The 15,568-nt window shown below is 38.4% G+C and overlaps 1 protein-coding gene across 7 annotated transcripts in view; it reads right to left on the reverse strand.

Annotated features, from left to right (window-relative positions):
- TMEM245 (transmembrane protein 245) overlaps positions 1-15,568 on the reverse strand; it is a 102,942-nt gene that overhangs the window by 59,029 nt on the left and 28,345 nt on the right. For 4 of the 7 annotated variants that reach the window (XM_045467727.1, XM_045467729.1, XM_045467724.1 and 1 more), the window contains 4 exons: positions 15,061-15,279; positions 12,434-12,603; positions 9,460-9,483; positions 3,796-3,900 (listed from right to left, as the gene is read on the reverse strand). In XM_045467727.1, coding sequence (XP_045323683.1) covers positions 3,796-3,900; positions 9,460-9,483; positions 12,434-12,603; positions 15,061-15,279 — 518 coding nt within the window. The remainder of the gene's footprint in view (positions 1-3,795; positions 3,901-9,459; positions 9,484-12,433; positions 12,604-15,060; positions 15,280-15,568) is intronic. The other 3 variants (XM_045467728.1, XM_045467725.1, XM_045467731.1) reach the window with 1 other exon arrangement.

Consider the following 15,568-nt stretch of genomic DNA (forward strand, 5'->3'; position numbering starts at 1 on the left):
TCTATTTGGTTCTGTTTTATAGTCTCCATTTCTCTGTTGAGCATCTGCATTTGTTTATGTATTATTAACATACTTTACTTCTTTTGATATATTTATATATAGATACGTACATATATATATGCAAATCTATTTATAATATCTGCTTTAAAATGTTTACTAAATCCAACATATGAGCCACTTAAATATCCACTTCTTTGACTGTTTTTTTTTTTTTTTTTTTTTCCTCCCCAGGTCATACCTCTCTGTTTCTTTGTGTGTCTAATAATTTTGGGTTAGAAATCAGACATTTAAAACAATGCATTGTAGAAACTCTGGATTTTGTTTTGTTTTTCTGAGAGCTGTTGTTTCTTTCAGTAAGGAATTAACTTATCTACAGTCAAACCGCAAAATCTGCCTTCCCTGTCATTGATGTCTCTGCTCAGTGTTTTCATCTTATTATTTTTTTAAAGCCTAAAGCCTTCCCCTGAACCTGCACAGCTTAGCAGTTAGCAAACGATTTTGGCAGAAATCATGCCCAGATATTTCACGATAGAAATCTTCATCCCCTGCAGCCTGAGATGTATGAGAATTGAGAAATGCAACCAAAGGCATAATCAATCTGCAAATCTCTCCAGGCTTTCAATGTTCACAGGACTCCATGGGGTCTCCCATATACCAGTCTAGGATGCATGGTTTATTAATGCTCTTATTATTAAGTTCTTCATGGCTCTCTTGCTTCCGGAATCTCCCCCCTTTAATTTACAGCTACTCTGTTGTCAGCCCCAAGTCAAGTCTACCACCTCCATGGGAAAAGCTACAGGCTTCTGCTGTCCAAGCTAGGCGGGATAAGAATATCTCCAAGCAAGAAAACCACAAACTATCTGTTTTAATAGATGCAGTAACAGTTTTTCATGAGCAAATACTCCTCAAACTGTTGCATAATGGTTTTCCAATGCCCTGGTATGGTGTTTTTAATAATTTTATACTGTTTTATTCTTGCTTTCGATGGAAAGGAACTACCTGACATTGCTGCCCTGCTACTACCCCAAGATGAAGCCAAAAAGGATTTTCTGACTAATTGGATGTGGATACAGAAGGGAAGTAGTCAAGGATGACTCTGGGGCTTTTCACCTAAGCAAGTGGGATGGAGTAGTCATTTACACTGAAATAGACTATGAGGAAGAGAACAGATAAGCAAGGGAAGATCTGAAATTCGGTTTTTGACATACTACATTTGAAATGGCTATTAGACATTAAAGTGGATATCCTCATGGTGTTTTAGAGAATAATCCCTTTATTGGCTGGGAGAAAAGACTAGATAACCAGTAAGTTTCCTTCAAAAACTCAGTTTGCATGAGTCCTAGACCACAAAGAAGTGGTTCGGTAATAAATGTTATCAAAGTTCAGGAAAGTAAAAGCTCACTGAAGCATGGGTTGAACAAAGAAAAAGGACTTTAAAAAAAATGAACATAATTGAGATAAGCAGGCAAGAAGACCCCATGCAGAGAAATACAAAAGGGAAAGAAGAGCAGGAGAGAGGAAAAAGGAAAACAGAAGATCATACTGGTGTAAAATTTCTCTAGGAGCTAGAATAGAAGATAAGAACATATAATGGCAGGTTCAGGCAAAATAAAAACAAAAAAGGTCTTTAAAAAGTCTATACAGTCTCTATAAGTGACTATACATGATTCATATCCAAAGAACAGACAAGAACCACACAGAAACTGAAACAGAAATATGGAGAGCGCAGGCTGTTAGGAGCAAATGGTAAGACTGAGGACATACTGAGGCTGAGAACGACTGAGAACAGGACTTCCAAGTGGTAACTGACACAGCAGGAAACAATGCAATGCTTTAGTAAAGTCTGCGTATCAGATTATCCATTGATAACGTTTACTGCCATGCCTCTACAGCACTATACGAAAAAAAAATGTTTTTATTTTTATTTTTTTAATGTTTGTTTATTTTTGAGAGAGAGACAGACAGAGTGTGAGCAGGGGGAGGGGAGAGAGAAAGGAAGACACAGAATCTGAAGCAGGCTCCAGGCTCTGAGCTGTCAGCACAGAGCCTGACAGGGTGCTCAAACCCACAAAGCATAAGATCATGACCTGAGCCAAAGTCAGACCCTCAACCCTCTGAGCCACCCAGGCGCACCTATATGAAAATTTTTCATGTCCATGATTTCACATAAACTTCACAACTCCTAGAAAAACAACATATCAAAACCTAGGATGAGAAGTTCAGTGGATTTCAGATAAAGATTAAGATACAGAATAAACATTTGTTTTAAAAGTCAGGAAGATGTATCAAATATAGAGAAAATTTTAGTCGCACTTTGGAGAATGGTTTTCTTAGATGAAAGAAGGGTGTTAAACCCTGAATGTCTGTAGACTCCCAAAATTCTTACGTCCAAATCTTAACCTCCAATATGATGGTTAAGAGATAGGGCCTTTGGGGGGCTCCTGGGTGACCCAGTTGGTTAAGCAACCGACTTCGGCTCAGGTCATGATCTCACAGTTTGTGAGTTCAAGCCCCGCGTCAGGCTCTGTGCTGACAGCTCAGAGCCTGGAGCCTACTTCAGATTCTGGGTCTCCCCTTCTCTCTACCCCTCCCCTGCTCACACTCTGTGTCTCTCTCTCAATAATAAACATTTAAAAAAAAAAAAAGAGAGAGAGAGAGACAGGACCTTTGGGAAGTAATGAGGTTGTGAAGGTGGAGCCCTCATGATGGGATTAGTGCCATTAGAAGAGACACAAGAGAACCAGAAAGAGGCCCTCTGCCAAGAACTTGACCATACTGGCACCCTGATCTGGGACTCCCAGCCTCCAGAACTGTGAGACATAAATGTCTATTGTTTAAGCCACCCAGTCTGTGATGTTCTAATAGTCCAAACTAAGAAGAAAAAGAGGAATTGTAAGCTAGAAAGTAAGAAATAAAGATTACATGGTAGGGGCACCTGGGTGGCTCAGTTAGTTGAGCGTCCAACTTCAGCTCAGGTCATGATCTCACAGCTTGTGAGTTCAAGCTCCATGTCGGGCTCTGTGCTAACAGCTCAGAGCCTGGAGCCTGCTTCAGATTCTGTGTCTCCCTCTCTCTCTGCCCCCAACCCTCTCACACTCTGTCTCTGTCTCTCTCTCTCAAAGATAAATAAACGTTAAAAAAAAAAAAAATTAGGGGCGCCTGGGTGGCGCAGTCGGTTAAGCGTCCGACTTCAGCCAGGTCACGATCTCGCGGTCCGTGAGTTCGAGCCCCGCGTCGGGCTCTGGGCTGATGGCTCAGAGCCTGGAGCCTGTTTCCGATTCTGTGTCTCCCTCTCTCTCTGCCCCTCCCCCGTTCATGCTCTGTCTCTCTCTGTCTCAAAAATAAATAAATGTTAAAAAAAAATTAAAAAAAAAAATTAAAAGATAACAAAAAAGATTCCATGGTAAATTAGCAGAAAGACTGATGAGACAAGAAGGGAAGGAACTAATCAAGAAATTCTGATCTAGGAAACAAAGAACTAATGAATTTAGGAGTCATGAGACCAGATCATAGTTCTCCTTTTGAAAGAAGAAGCCACTTATTCTTCAGTATCAATTTTTTCATCTGCACTTACTTCTGAGGATTCTGATAACAAAATTTAAATGCACATAAAAAAATAAAAGTTAGGCAAATTCGTGACAAAATTACTAATGCAAAAATCTTAAATAATTTAATTGTTAAATATATTTATAAGCAAAGTAAATTTTCCATGCTGGCTTCTGCCAACTTCTTCTGCATACTACAATTATAACAATTAAGAGTTTATTAATGGCAATAGTAATTGTTATACTCTACCTTTGCAGTCAGGAGTAGGGCTAAAAGAAGGGTTCCTATCACTAATAAAAATATGATGAAAATGCTAATTATTTTGTCTAACATCTTCTCCAACCAGATGATCATCTGTACAGAAATGAAAAAGAGAATTACTTATCTTTCAAGCACAACTTAATAAAAATGCATATGTATTCAAACATTATTAAGACAAAATAGGATATTCAACATTGCAAATCAAACTATGGCATAACGATTAAAGCAGTGAAAGCCATAAGCAACTTCAGAAAATTAACAGCATTAATTACCATTGTTATATAAAGAATTTATTATCATCATATCTAAGAAATGGCAGTCAATTTGAACATAACCTGTATTTATGTTTGAATTCTCACACAGTGGTATATTTACATTTCAAGTTGTAATTTAGAATCTGGTAAATATTCTAAATGAAATTTTAAAAAAAGATCTCAGGGTACCTAGGTGGCTCAATCCATTAAGCGTCCAACTTTTGATTTTGGCCCAGGTCAAGATCTCACAATTTCAGTTCAAGCCCCCACGGAGCCTGCTTGGGATTCTCCCTCTCTCTGCTCCTCCCTCACTCACATGCTTTCTGTCTCTCTCAAAATAAACTTTGAAAAATATACATTCTAGGGGCACGTGGGTGGCTCAGTTAAGCATCTGACTTGGGCTCAGGTCATGATCTCACGGTTTGTGGGTTCAAGCCCCGCGTCAGGCTCTGTGCTGACAGCTCAGAGCCTGGAGCCTACTTCAGATTCTGTGTCTCCCTTTCTGTCCCTCTCCTGCTCGTGCTCTCTTTCAAAAATAAACATTTAAAAAAAATTCTTTTAATATTTTAAAGGAAATAATGGTAATATATTAGCTGACCTCAAATCTCATGAAATTTTACTATCAATTAGCAAATAGATAGCTTTAGAAAAAGTATGCCTCTTATAAAACAGTTATGTCCTAAATGACACAAGATGAAAGAGAAGCAAATTAAAGTGGAAATTATATTCAAAATATTTTTCCTTTTGGGGCGCCTGGATGGCTCAGTCGGTTAAGCATCCGACTTCACTCAGGTCACGATCTCGCAGTCCGTGAGTTCGAGCCCCGCGTCAGGCTCTGGGCTGATGGCTCAGAGCCTGGAGCCTGCTTCAGATTCTGTGTCTCCCTCTCTCTCTGCCCCTCCCTGTTCATGCTCTGTCTCTCTCTGTCTCAAAAATAAATAAAACCATTAAAAAAATTAATAAAAAAAATATTTTTCCTTTTGATGCCACTGGGGTTACAAAAACAGTAATAATAAAAATCTAATGTTAAGGTCATCAGAAATATCAACTTCAGAATATTATGAGGGTGGCTGGGAGGGGAGAGTTAGGAGGTGGATGTACAATCAGGGAGGTCACAAAATGGGCTTTAATTATACAGGTAATGTTTTATCAGGCTGGAGACAGACTCAATGTTCTCTACATCTTTTTGTATTTGAGAGACTTCATAAGCAAATACTTTTTAAATCTGATATTCCATTTGACACTTCCATTCTTTTTAAAACATAAGCTTTAGGACAAATGGACTATAAATAAAAACTAATCATTAATGTAATGGTTATTCCTTAATCAATAATTAAATTATGCTCTCCCTAACTGCTACTTGACATTCCATTTTGAATATAACTTCTCTCATCTTTCACAATCACAAATAATCGTATATCAAAAACAAAATTTTTGTTTTCAGAATATATAATAGTTCTGATAGATTATCTAGAATTCCTGCCATGCAAAGCTGGCATTTAACATTTCAAAAGGCCAATCATTTACATTGATGGCTGCTGAAACCACACTGGGCCCTCAACCCCTACAAGAGCTACAGCATTGAGGAGGAAGTGAGTTCTAATTTAAATCTGAATTATGCTCTCCAGTGAGTTAAACACTCAAGAGCAAAGAATGGTAGTTAAAAACAAAACATGACTTCTAAAACATCTGTTTTCCATTCCATGCTATAAGCTTGCATCCCTTTATCTTCCATAACGGATACTGTCACTAAGAAATCAATGCTGCAGTGAACTCAAAGATAAAAAGTTCAACTTTTATCTTGACCATTACAGCTTCAAACAGCAGAGTTAATTTTCAGTGCATGCTACCAAAGCATCAAAGACAATGTAGAGATTAAAAAAGTAGTAACACATTTCTAAGATATGGAAGGTCAGATGTCATATTTGAATGTACATTCTAAAATCAATGAAACTGAAAAGTTTCACAATCAGAAACCAATTCTACACTTGGTTCTTGAGACAGCTTCTGATGAAAGAGCTAGTGCTAGGATTCCTCCCTGTAGTTCCCAAGCCTGGCAGTGCATGGCACATGGTAAAAGCTCAAATATAGATTTAAAGAGCCAAGCATAAATAATTTCAGAAGTAAGACCAGATTTGTATTCACAAATAACAATTTCTGAAAATAACTTCGGAGTCCCAATTTTTTTAAAAAATGTCTATTCTGAAATATGTTTTAATGTAAATGATGCTTTATTTAGAAAGTATATCTAAATTTGTATCTGGGTATTTCTAACATAAAACATGAGATATTCACAAACAAATTATGTATATCAGCATTACAAAATCAAGCTTTATGTTTTTAAACCAGGGTAGAATTTTCCTATCACAAGTCATTTACCTAAGGGTTGGAAAAAAATCCACACTATGAGTCATCTAAATGAAAATTTATATTGCAAAGATAACAGTGAGGGTTAGATGTTTCATTCAAAATTTAAAATAAATAACACCATATAAGATGCTCAATACGTTAAGCTAAAAAAGACAGGGTGGGGGGAAAGTGTCTATTCGTATTATGGCCAGTTAAAATAAGGTTAAAAAAAAAAACAGGATAAAAAGGGAGAGAGGTAAAAAGAGAGACAGGGAGAGAGGAGTGGGAAAGAGACAGAGAAAGTATTAAAAAGTAAAGGGAGATTAAAAAAAAAGTCAAAATGGGAGGAAAAAAATGTGTGGCTAGGGGGTGTTGGTGCATAGAATGAAGGACCAATAAAAAGGAAACAATAAAGTGGACAGAAAACTCAGATGGAGGAAAAGAACCCCTGGAGTGAATGGACCAAAACTCTCAAGGAAACAGCAACTCAGACACAGAAAGACAAACATGGGCAAAAGATGGTATGGAGAAGAGGACGGAGGAGAGAATCCCTAAAGAAATGCCAGAGGCACTGTCCCAGGAGGCAGAACTGGTCCTGGGCTCAGCTTTGGGCAGTGGAATCCACAGCACCTGTTATCACTGCCACCAGCTGTCATTACTGCCTACCCAATGAAATCACTCAGTCCCTGATATTTCCCCAGTCTTCCACATTCTGAGAAATTATTTTAGTTTTTAAATTTATTTTCTTAAAGGGGAAGAGGAGTCATCTTAAAATGACATTCTGAGTGTTTCAAGTGTGAATAAAGGGAATGCTCTTTTTTTTTTTTTTAATTTAGAGATGTCAGTAAATGTACAGTTATACTCCAAGACTCTGAAAATTCCAAACTAGCTTTATTTATGTAGCAAGCCTATTAAGAAAGTATCGTTCCACTGCTGAGTTTTCCTATTTCATTATTCTGGGCCTATAGGCTTTTATTTCACTTTGTTTTTTTAACCAAATTATGGTTGAGGTTTAGTGCAAATAATCAATACTACAAAATAAAACAAGCCCTGGTGGGGCGCCTGGGTGGCGCAGTCGGTTAGGCGTCCGACTTCAGCCAGGTCACGATCTCACGGTCCGGGAGTTCGAGCCCCGCGTCGGGCTCTGGGCTGATGGCTCAGAGCCTGGAGCCTGTTTCCGATTCTGTGTCTCCCTCTCTCTCTGCCCCTCCCCCATTCATGCTCTGTCTCTCTCTGTCCCAAAAATAAAATAAACGTTGAAAAAAAAAAAAAAAAAAATTTAAAAAAAAAAAAAACAAAAAAACAAGCCCTGGGAAATAGGTTGTGTTTCAACTAACCATAGATGTGTTCTCTCTCACCCTCACTTCTCTTGAATTCGTTTCCTAATTCACCCAACTTGAACTTGAAATACCAAATAACCAGTGCTTCAAATTTTCTGGCCATGGACGTATTGTAATAAAACAGACATCAACTTACTTATGTGCTTTCCTCAAACATATAGCCTCAGAACTTAAAGCACTTACTCCTGCTCAACACCAATGTCTTATCTATGCTACACCACATCATCAAAGAAAAGGAAAACGTCACGTGATCTCTTAGGAACCTTTTATAACTGAAGTCACCACTAGTTGGCTATGAGTTAGACTTCTAAATTAGGTAATCTAATTCATGTAGTCACCAAAGGTTAAATCAAATTGAATCTAATGATTTTAACTCTACTTCCTCTCATCCCTTGAGGACAATTTAATTTCAATATGCACAAGTTGGAGATGTGTTTAAAACCACCTACTTTGCTCAAAATGAGAAAATGTGACTTCCGTTTGCAGCACTATCATTTGCCAAGGATTTAACTTATTTAATCGTATTAGTTTTGCAGGGAATGGAGGTATAGACAGCAGCATATATATTGGGGGGTGGTTTATAAGTGTATTTATTTATTTTACACACTGTTTATTACACACGTTTAGGCATTGTCAAGTCTCCCCTTTCTTCTACAACTGAAAGAATGAAATCCTGGGGCACCTGAGCGGCTCAGTCGCTTAAGCGTCCAACTCTTGATCTCGGATCAGGTCATAATCTCAGGATTTGTGAGTTCAAGCCCCACATCGGGCTCTGTGCTGAAAGCAGAGTCTGCTTGGGATCCTCTGCTTGGAATTCTTTCTTTCTTTTCTTTTCTTTCTTTTCTTTTCTTTCTCTCTCTCTCTCTCTCTCCCCCTCCTTCCCTCCCCCTCCCCTGCTCACTCTAATAAACATTAAAAAAAAAATTAAAAAAGAAGGAAATCCTAATCTCTAGAGTCAAAAATGTCACCTTGATCTATTTCCAACAAGTACATCTTTCTTAAGACCTGTTCTAATATTTCCAGTTAAAATTTTAGGGTCTTATCGTGTTTAAACACAATACGCATAAATGTCATCTCTTGCTATCTGTCCCAGAGATTTGATGAATTTAAGTCTAGAACTACTACATGTGGACATGTCAGAGGTACAGCATTAATTTATCCAGATTAGCCTTTATCAAAGTTATTAAAAATGTAACCTATTCCATGCAAATCATGTGAAGCATTTACCATACATACAATCTCATACCTTGCGAAATACATGAAATTAGATGTCACAGGCCATGACCACAATCTTTTTTTAAGTTAAAAATGAAATTCTGGAATACTAGTTATATTAAAAAAAAAAAAAAAGACACTATATAAAATTACCAGCCAAGTGAATCAAGTATTCTCACACATCAAAGAAGAATAGAGTTATCAGGCTGGGCCACATTACAGAGCAATCACTTACAGTGGACAAAAGGACTACAAGACAGAACTTCTTACACACACCAAGGCAAGGAGACAGCATCCATGTATCCTAAAATAAATAGCTTTGGGTGTTTAGCAAACTGTACTGTGACAGTATTAATGCTTCACGACCTTCCATAGCTTATTAATTTGAACTTTTAGAAGCATAAACTAAGTTTGACATATGGACAGAAACAGAATGAGAATAGAGATAAAGGGGGAATTCAGTAGTAAAAACCAACATCCATGTGTTCATTTACCTTCTTATTTAGCCAGTGCCAGAGCTTGAGGACAGGGGGTAAGGTAAGAAAGAAAAGATAAGAACAGTGGAATATCATTAGAGAATGCAATAATAGTATGAAAAGAAAAGAAAGTCACCGAGAATATGAGGAGGAAATAATCCCAGACCAAAAATAAACAAAAAAAAGAAAACAAAAAACTAGAAAAATAACTGTAATGCATTAACAAAGCTTTAAAATCAAGTGAATAAAATATTCCTTTAAGATATACAATGACAGAAATCAACACAAGCTTTGTTGGCAATTCAACATTAAAAATACATAAAATAACCTGAATGCTTGTCAGCTTAAACAGTCACACCAAATTCCAAAGATCACAGGAATAATTAAGATTCTTTCACATATCATGCACCAAAAGGATTTTTAGTCTCTGTATAAATTAATTCACGTTCATATACTATGTGTTCACTGAACTTTTAGCTTTATAGTATTAATTATTTCATCTTTTTTAAACAGTAAAACATTCCAGGGCTCATCTGGAACAGTGAACACCTGGCCATCTAAGATTCTGTTAATATTGGGTATATTTCCTTCCATCTCAATTACTTAAGCACATATCTTTCTACTTTCTGTAACATCCTTTCTTTCACCTAACGGTCACCTCATCTAAACCTCACAATATTTAGCACTATAATAACTAATGCTAGTTGGTAAACACAGGATCTAAAAATCACTAAACATAAGATTTACGGCATTATTAGTGATCCAGAAAGTACAAAGGCTAAAAAGCATAATTTCATCAGGGTAAATGTAAATGCTGTTTGTAGAGTTTTGACTAAAAGTACACTCGATGCATGTTTAAAAATATACTCCAAACAATCTCCTATAGAGGAATATTTTTAAAAACACTGTACGATCAATTAAAATTTAACAGAAATATGAAAGAGATTTATTCCCCAAAGCAGCAGCCCATGTATATTATTATACTAAATAAAACATAATTATGGTATCGGTTATAATTAAACAAATATTCAGTTTTGATAGCCATTTGGTAGGTTTTATTATACAAAACCACAAATCCTAGTTTGATTCATTTTACTGTCTCCCTTCCTTTGTATGATGAACAAACTGACATACAAATTTGAATAAAAAATGACAAGTTTTCACAAGGCTGCTCCATAGAAAGTACTTTTGATGCCCCTGGAACTTCAGTTGACACAATTGTAGAGTTTTCTTGAGTAAAGGGTTCCAAATACAAGTACCTGGGGTTCTGAAAACAAGATTTAGTGTCTATCCCTTCTGACAGTGCTAAGGCTTTCAAAAATTAACTGAAATGGGAGTCATCCTCTTTAAACAGTTTGAAAGACTGTATCTGTGCTAGTAAGACAAAGCTTCACCCCGATACCAGGAAGATGTGATCAATATGTTAAAATCTGTGAGAAGTCTTTGAGTCTTTCTTATTTAAAAAGTTGAAAAAAGAAACAAATAGGCAAATCACAAAAGTAAAATATTAATAGCCAATAAGCAACCTCATTTTTATTTTTTAAAATTTCAAATTAAAACACTGAAATCCTTCTTTTTCTGAAATAAAAAGGACTTTTTGTTACATTATAATATCTAGTATCGGCAAGAGCTCAGGAAATGGGCATTCTCACAGGTTACACTGGTGGGAATTAGAACTGGCAAACTTTCTGGAAGACAGAAAGGCAACACAATACGTAAGGAAACATATCCCCCTGCATCTCTGTTGACCCAGGAGACTTTACTACGGGTTTAAAAGATTTATTTCCTTCCACCTCACATGAACTCCAGTTACTATTCTCATCCCTATCTACGCTGGTTTCACCTAACAGTATTTCTCAACCCGAAGTTATGGATGGACCCGCTCAAAGATTTCCGAGCCTCTGTGAGGAAGTCCAACTCACATGGCACAGCACCCACGAAGGCCTCAATTCTGTCTCACCCGACTCTCCAGCCTCACCTCTTCGCATATTCCAGCCATGACTGTTTCCTTGGTGTTCCCTAAGAAGTCATGCTGTGGCCATCTCGACCTGTGCACTGCTCCATCCACCTGTTCTTCTTGCCCTGTCAACCTAATAAACCCCTACTTGTGCTTCAAAATCTGCTATGGCATCACCTCTTCTGCAAAACCTCCCTTCTCCCACTACCTCACCAACAGTGAGTCCTTTCTTGATCAGTATGACCACTGTATCCTGTACATGTGTTCCCCCCCCCCCTCTCTCTCTCTCTCACACACACACACACACACACACACACACACACACACACACAAATTAACAACCACAGCTATCACTTACACAAAACTTACTGTATACCGGGCACTGATCTAGGAACTCACTTAACCCTCACAGCCATTCCATGAGGTGCATTCTATTGTATTTATTGTATCGATAAGGAAACCAAGGCACAGAAAGGTTAAGAAACTCATTCAAGGTCACATAGCTAGTGAGTAGAATAACCGGGATCTGAAACCAGTGTGGAATCAGGGTCCATGCTCTCAACCACTGCCTCCGAATTTTAATGGATTGCTGTCTCTCCACTAAACAGGGCTGCTGCACCCAGTTTTCTGTGATTCACTAGATTTTCCTGAGGACTTATTAACACATTATTTGACCTGTGGGAATTACCCCAGAAATACTCACTACACTGAGGAGGCATTACCTGGCAATATAATTTCAGGCAAGTCACTTAGTCCCTCTAAATTTCAATTTGATCCTTATAAAATGAGGGAGTTGAACAAGGTGTTCTAGAACATCCTTTTCTCCCACTTTTAAGAGGGAAAACTACTTACATAATACTTAAACTAAATCTATCCTATACTCACATAAGGCGTAATTCTAAACTTTAAATCTCATCACAGATTTAGATGTTAAATGTGTTATCAACAATCCCAGTATGAACACCAAATACCAGGAAATGGAATATGTGTATTATAAACTCCATCAAAACAGCCCAAGGTCTTAAAATACAATACCTTGCTATCAACTTTCAACAAGAATTTTCCAAGCCCAATAACTGGCCATGGTGCGAGAGCCTCCTGCCGCTCCTTGAGGAAGTGCTCAGCCACCTGCCACCACACGCGGCAGCGTTTCGCCAGGAAGTCCACGACTCCAAAGTGAATGACAAGCTTTTTGAGGATCCAGACTATAACGAAGAAAAGCATACAAAGCCAAAATCAGAACATGAGAAAGGTCCTTTCTCATACAAAGAACATACAAAGTCAGAACATGAGAAGGTCCTTTAATTTCATGTGACCTTTCAAAAAACAGTGAAGCTAATATTAAATAAAGACCAATTAAGGGGGGAAAAAAGGCAAGGGGGAAGAGATAAAAGTTCATGGTATTCCAAACAGACAGAATTAGGGACGATAACTTTTCCTACAAGCCCCATCTGCCCATACATTACCTTCATGGTGAAATCTGAATCCTTGAAGGAGCCATCGATTCTTTCATAGCCCGTATAAACATAAAACACTGATCATGAAGATTTAGGGGACTACAATCTTGGCCCCTCACCCCTCACCCTTCTTGGGTAAAGAATACTAACCCCTGACATGTCCTAATTTCCTTAGCTATTATCACTGCTCTTGCCAAATGTGATTCTTTTCCTTGGATGTTTAATGTTTAGTGACCCGAAGGGTAGAAGGTATTCCATTCACATCATGATTTTACACCAGTGCACTGTACTCCGATTTCTCTACCTGATGCTGCTCTGTACATCTGCATCTCTTAGCAGAGTTCAGCGGAGAAGCAGAGTGGGCTTAAGCAGGGCTGTTACAAGTGGCCCCCAGGCTGTGCACTGCACAACTTCTGCACAGACCACTCACAGAGCACAGTATGAAGGTACCCCTCCACTCTGGGCAGCAAGGGGGCCCTGCAAGCAGACGTTAAGCTTCCTGTTAAAAGCCAACTAAGAAAGTGGTGGGGCCAGAAGGAAGAGCTACTCATCTGTGGGGGGCAGGGGCCTTGAAGTCTGGACTCTGGATAATTGATCTCAACTACTATAATTTCCCTAACTCCAGAGATTTCTGTGTCCTTAGCCCTGGCCTTGCAATCTAATGATTCACAGTTTACTCTTTTGAACCATGAGCTCAGTGTTACATACCAGTTCAACAACTTCATCATTAACATTTTTAAATCTCTAAAGAAGTCCTAGGAAAGCTCCTAGGGCTCTAGAATAAGCCCAGAGTAATTATAGGCTGTGGAAAATGTTCTGGGGGCCACCTGCTTACAGCCTGCTCTCTCAAGGACGTGTCAAATTCCTATAATGGCCTGAAGGTTAAGAAATGACTAGGACAAATGGAACTCCTACTAACAGATTTTAAAGAAAAGGGGTTCCAACAGCACCTGATACCATTTGGCAGCATAAATCATCTGGCAAAACCAAAAAAGTATGGAGCAATCCAGAAGAGCAATTTAAACGATTTCACTAAGCTTTTCTATGAATTCCTTAATAGAAACCATGGCTATAGTACATACCCTGTGGCTTGCTTAATGACAACTGTGTCTTACTCCAACTGCCGAACAGAAGTTCTGTTTGAGGATGCAAGAAGCAGAAACAAACTTCAACCTCTTATATTCTATGTTCCCTAAGGAAAGGCACTAAATAGTGTTCTGGTCATAACAAATCTTTAATAAAAGGGGTGGGGGGGGGGGCGTGCCTGGGTGGCTCAGTTAAGCATCTGACTCTTGGTTTCGGCTCAGGTCATGATCTCACACTTCATGGGTTCAAGCCCCGCATCAGGCTCCCCATTGATAGCACACAGTCTGCTTGGGATTCTCTCTCTCCCTTTCTCTCTGCCCCTCCCCTGCTTGCAATACTCTCTCAAAATAAATAAATAAACTTAAAAAAAATAAATAAATAAAAAATAAAATTTTAAAAACTGTCCAAGTTAATGAGAATAATAAGTTTTAAAAGTAATGATCTAGAAGGCAAATGGTCCAATGAGTTTAGATTTTTAAACTGCGGTGGAAAACAGGCTTCCAAAAATAAAATTTTGTTTAAATCAATAGTGAAAAACTTTGATAAAGGATAAAGAACTAATCAAATGTAGGAGGTATCTGGATGTCAGGTTCCTAAGCATCAATTCAGGAGTTAATAAACTTGGCCAAGCTTCTGACTGTGGTAAGAGGTAAGCCCAAACAATCAAGAAGGTACGAAATAAACAAACTCTTAAAAAAAAAAAATAAAAAAGAAATAAACAAACTCTTCAATAATGCACCTGAGTCACTTACTTTTCCAGTCTTAGAAGATGCCTTTAAATATATAATTGTTTTAGTTTTAAAAGGGGGTAGCATTATCTCAAACACTAAAATCCAAAAGTTAGGGGTGCCTGGATGGCTCAGTTGGTTGAGCGTCCGACTTCAGCTCAGGTCATGATCTCACGGTCGGTGAGTTCCAGCCCCACACTGGGCTCGCTGCTGTCAGCACAGAGCCTGCTTGGGAGCCTCCGTCCCCTTCTCTCTGCCCCTCCCCCACTCACTCACTCTCTCAAAAATAAATAAACGTTTACAAAAATAAAAATAAGATAAATAAATCAAATAAAATCCCAAAGTTAAAGAAAAAATGTCTTCGGAGACAAGACCCTAAGTGAGCAACTACCTGCCACAGGCACCGGCAGCAACTGTACAATCCACAGGTTCAACCAGAGCTGGACACCAACGATGGCCCACACGAGCGATACGAAGTAGATGTCACTGGTTTTCTTCTTCCTGAGAAATGTTCCCATTTCAGCCCTCTGTCTACCCAGAGTAGGGGAGGGGGAAGAAGGTGAAGGAGATGAGGACAGTGGTGCGGGGGATTCTCCTGTGTCCATGGTTTCTGAGGAGGAGGAAGAAAGTTACCACCATATTAGTCCACATTAGTTGACAGTCCCACGGAGCAACTTGCTACGCTACTCTGTTTCAAGCCTGCAAACGGACTCTGATAGTATGATCGCACTGGGTTAAAGAAGAAAAAGAATCTGGACGTGCCTGCATGTGCACTGAAAAGTGTGTGGAGAGTTACACTACCGATCATATTTCAATCTAGGGAAATTAAGTTTGTTAGGGGGTGGGGCTGGGGATGGGGAATTTTTTACTCTTTATACACTTCACGCTGTTCAAGGTTT

Source organism: Leopardus geoffroyi, chromosome D4 (assembly GCF_018350155.1).
Source record: "Leopardus geoffroyi isolate Oge1 chromosome D4, O.geoffroyi_Oge1_pat1.0, whole genome shotgun sequence".
Lineage (NCBI taxonomy): Eukaryota > Metazoa > Chordata > Mammalia > Carnivora > Felidae > Leopardus > Leopardus geoffroyi.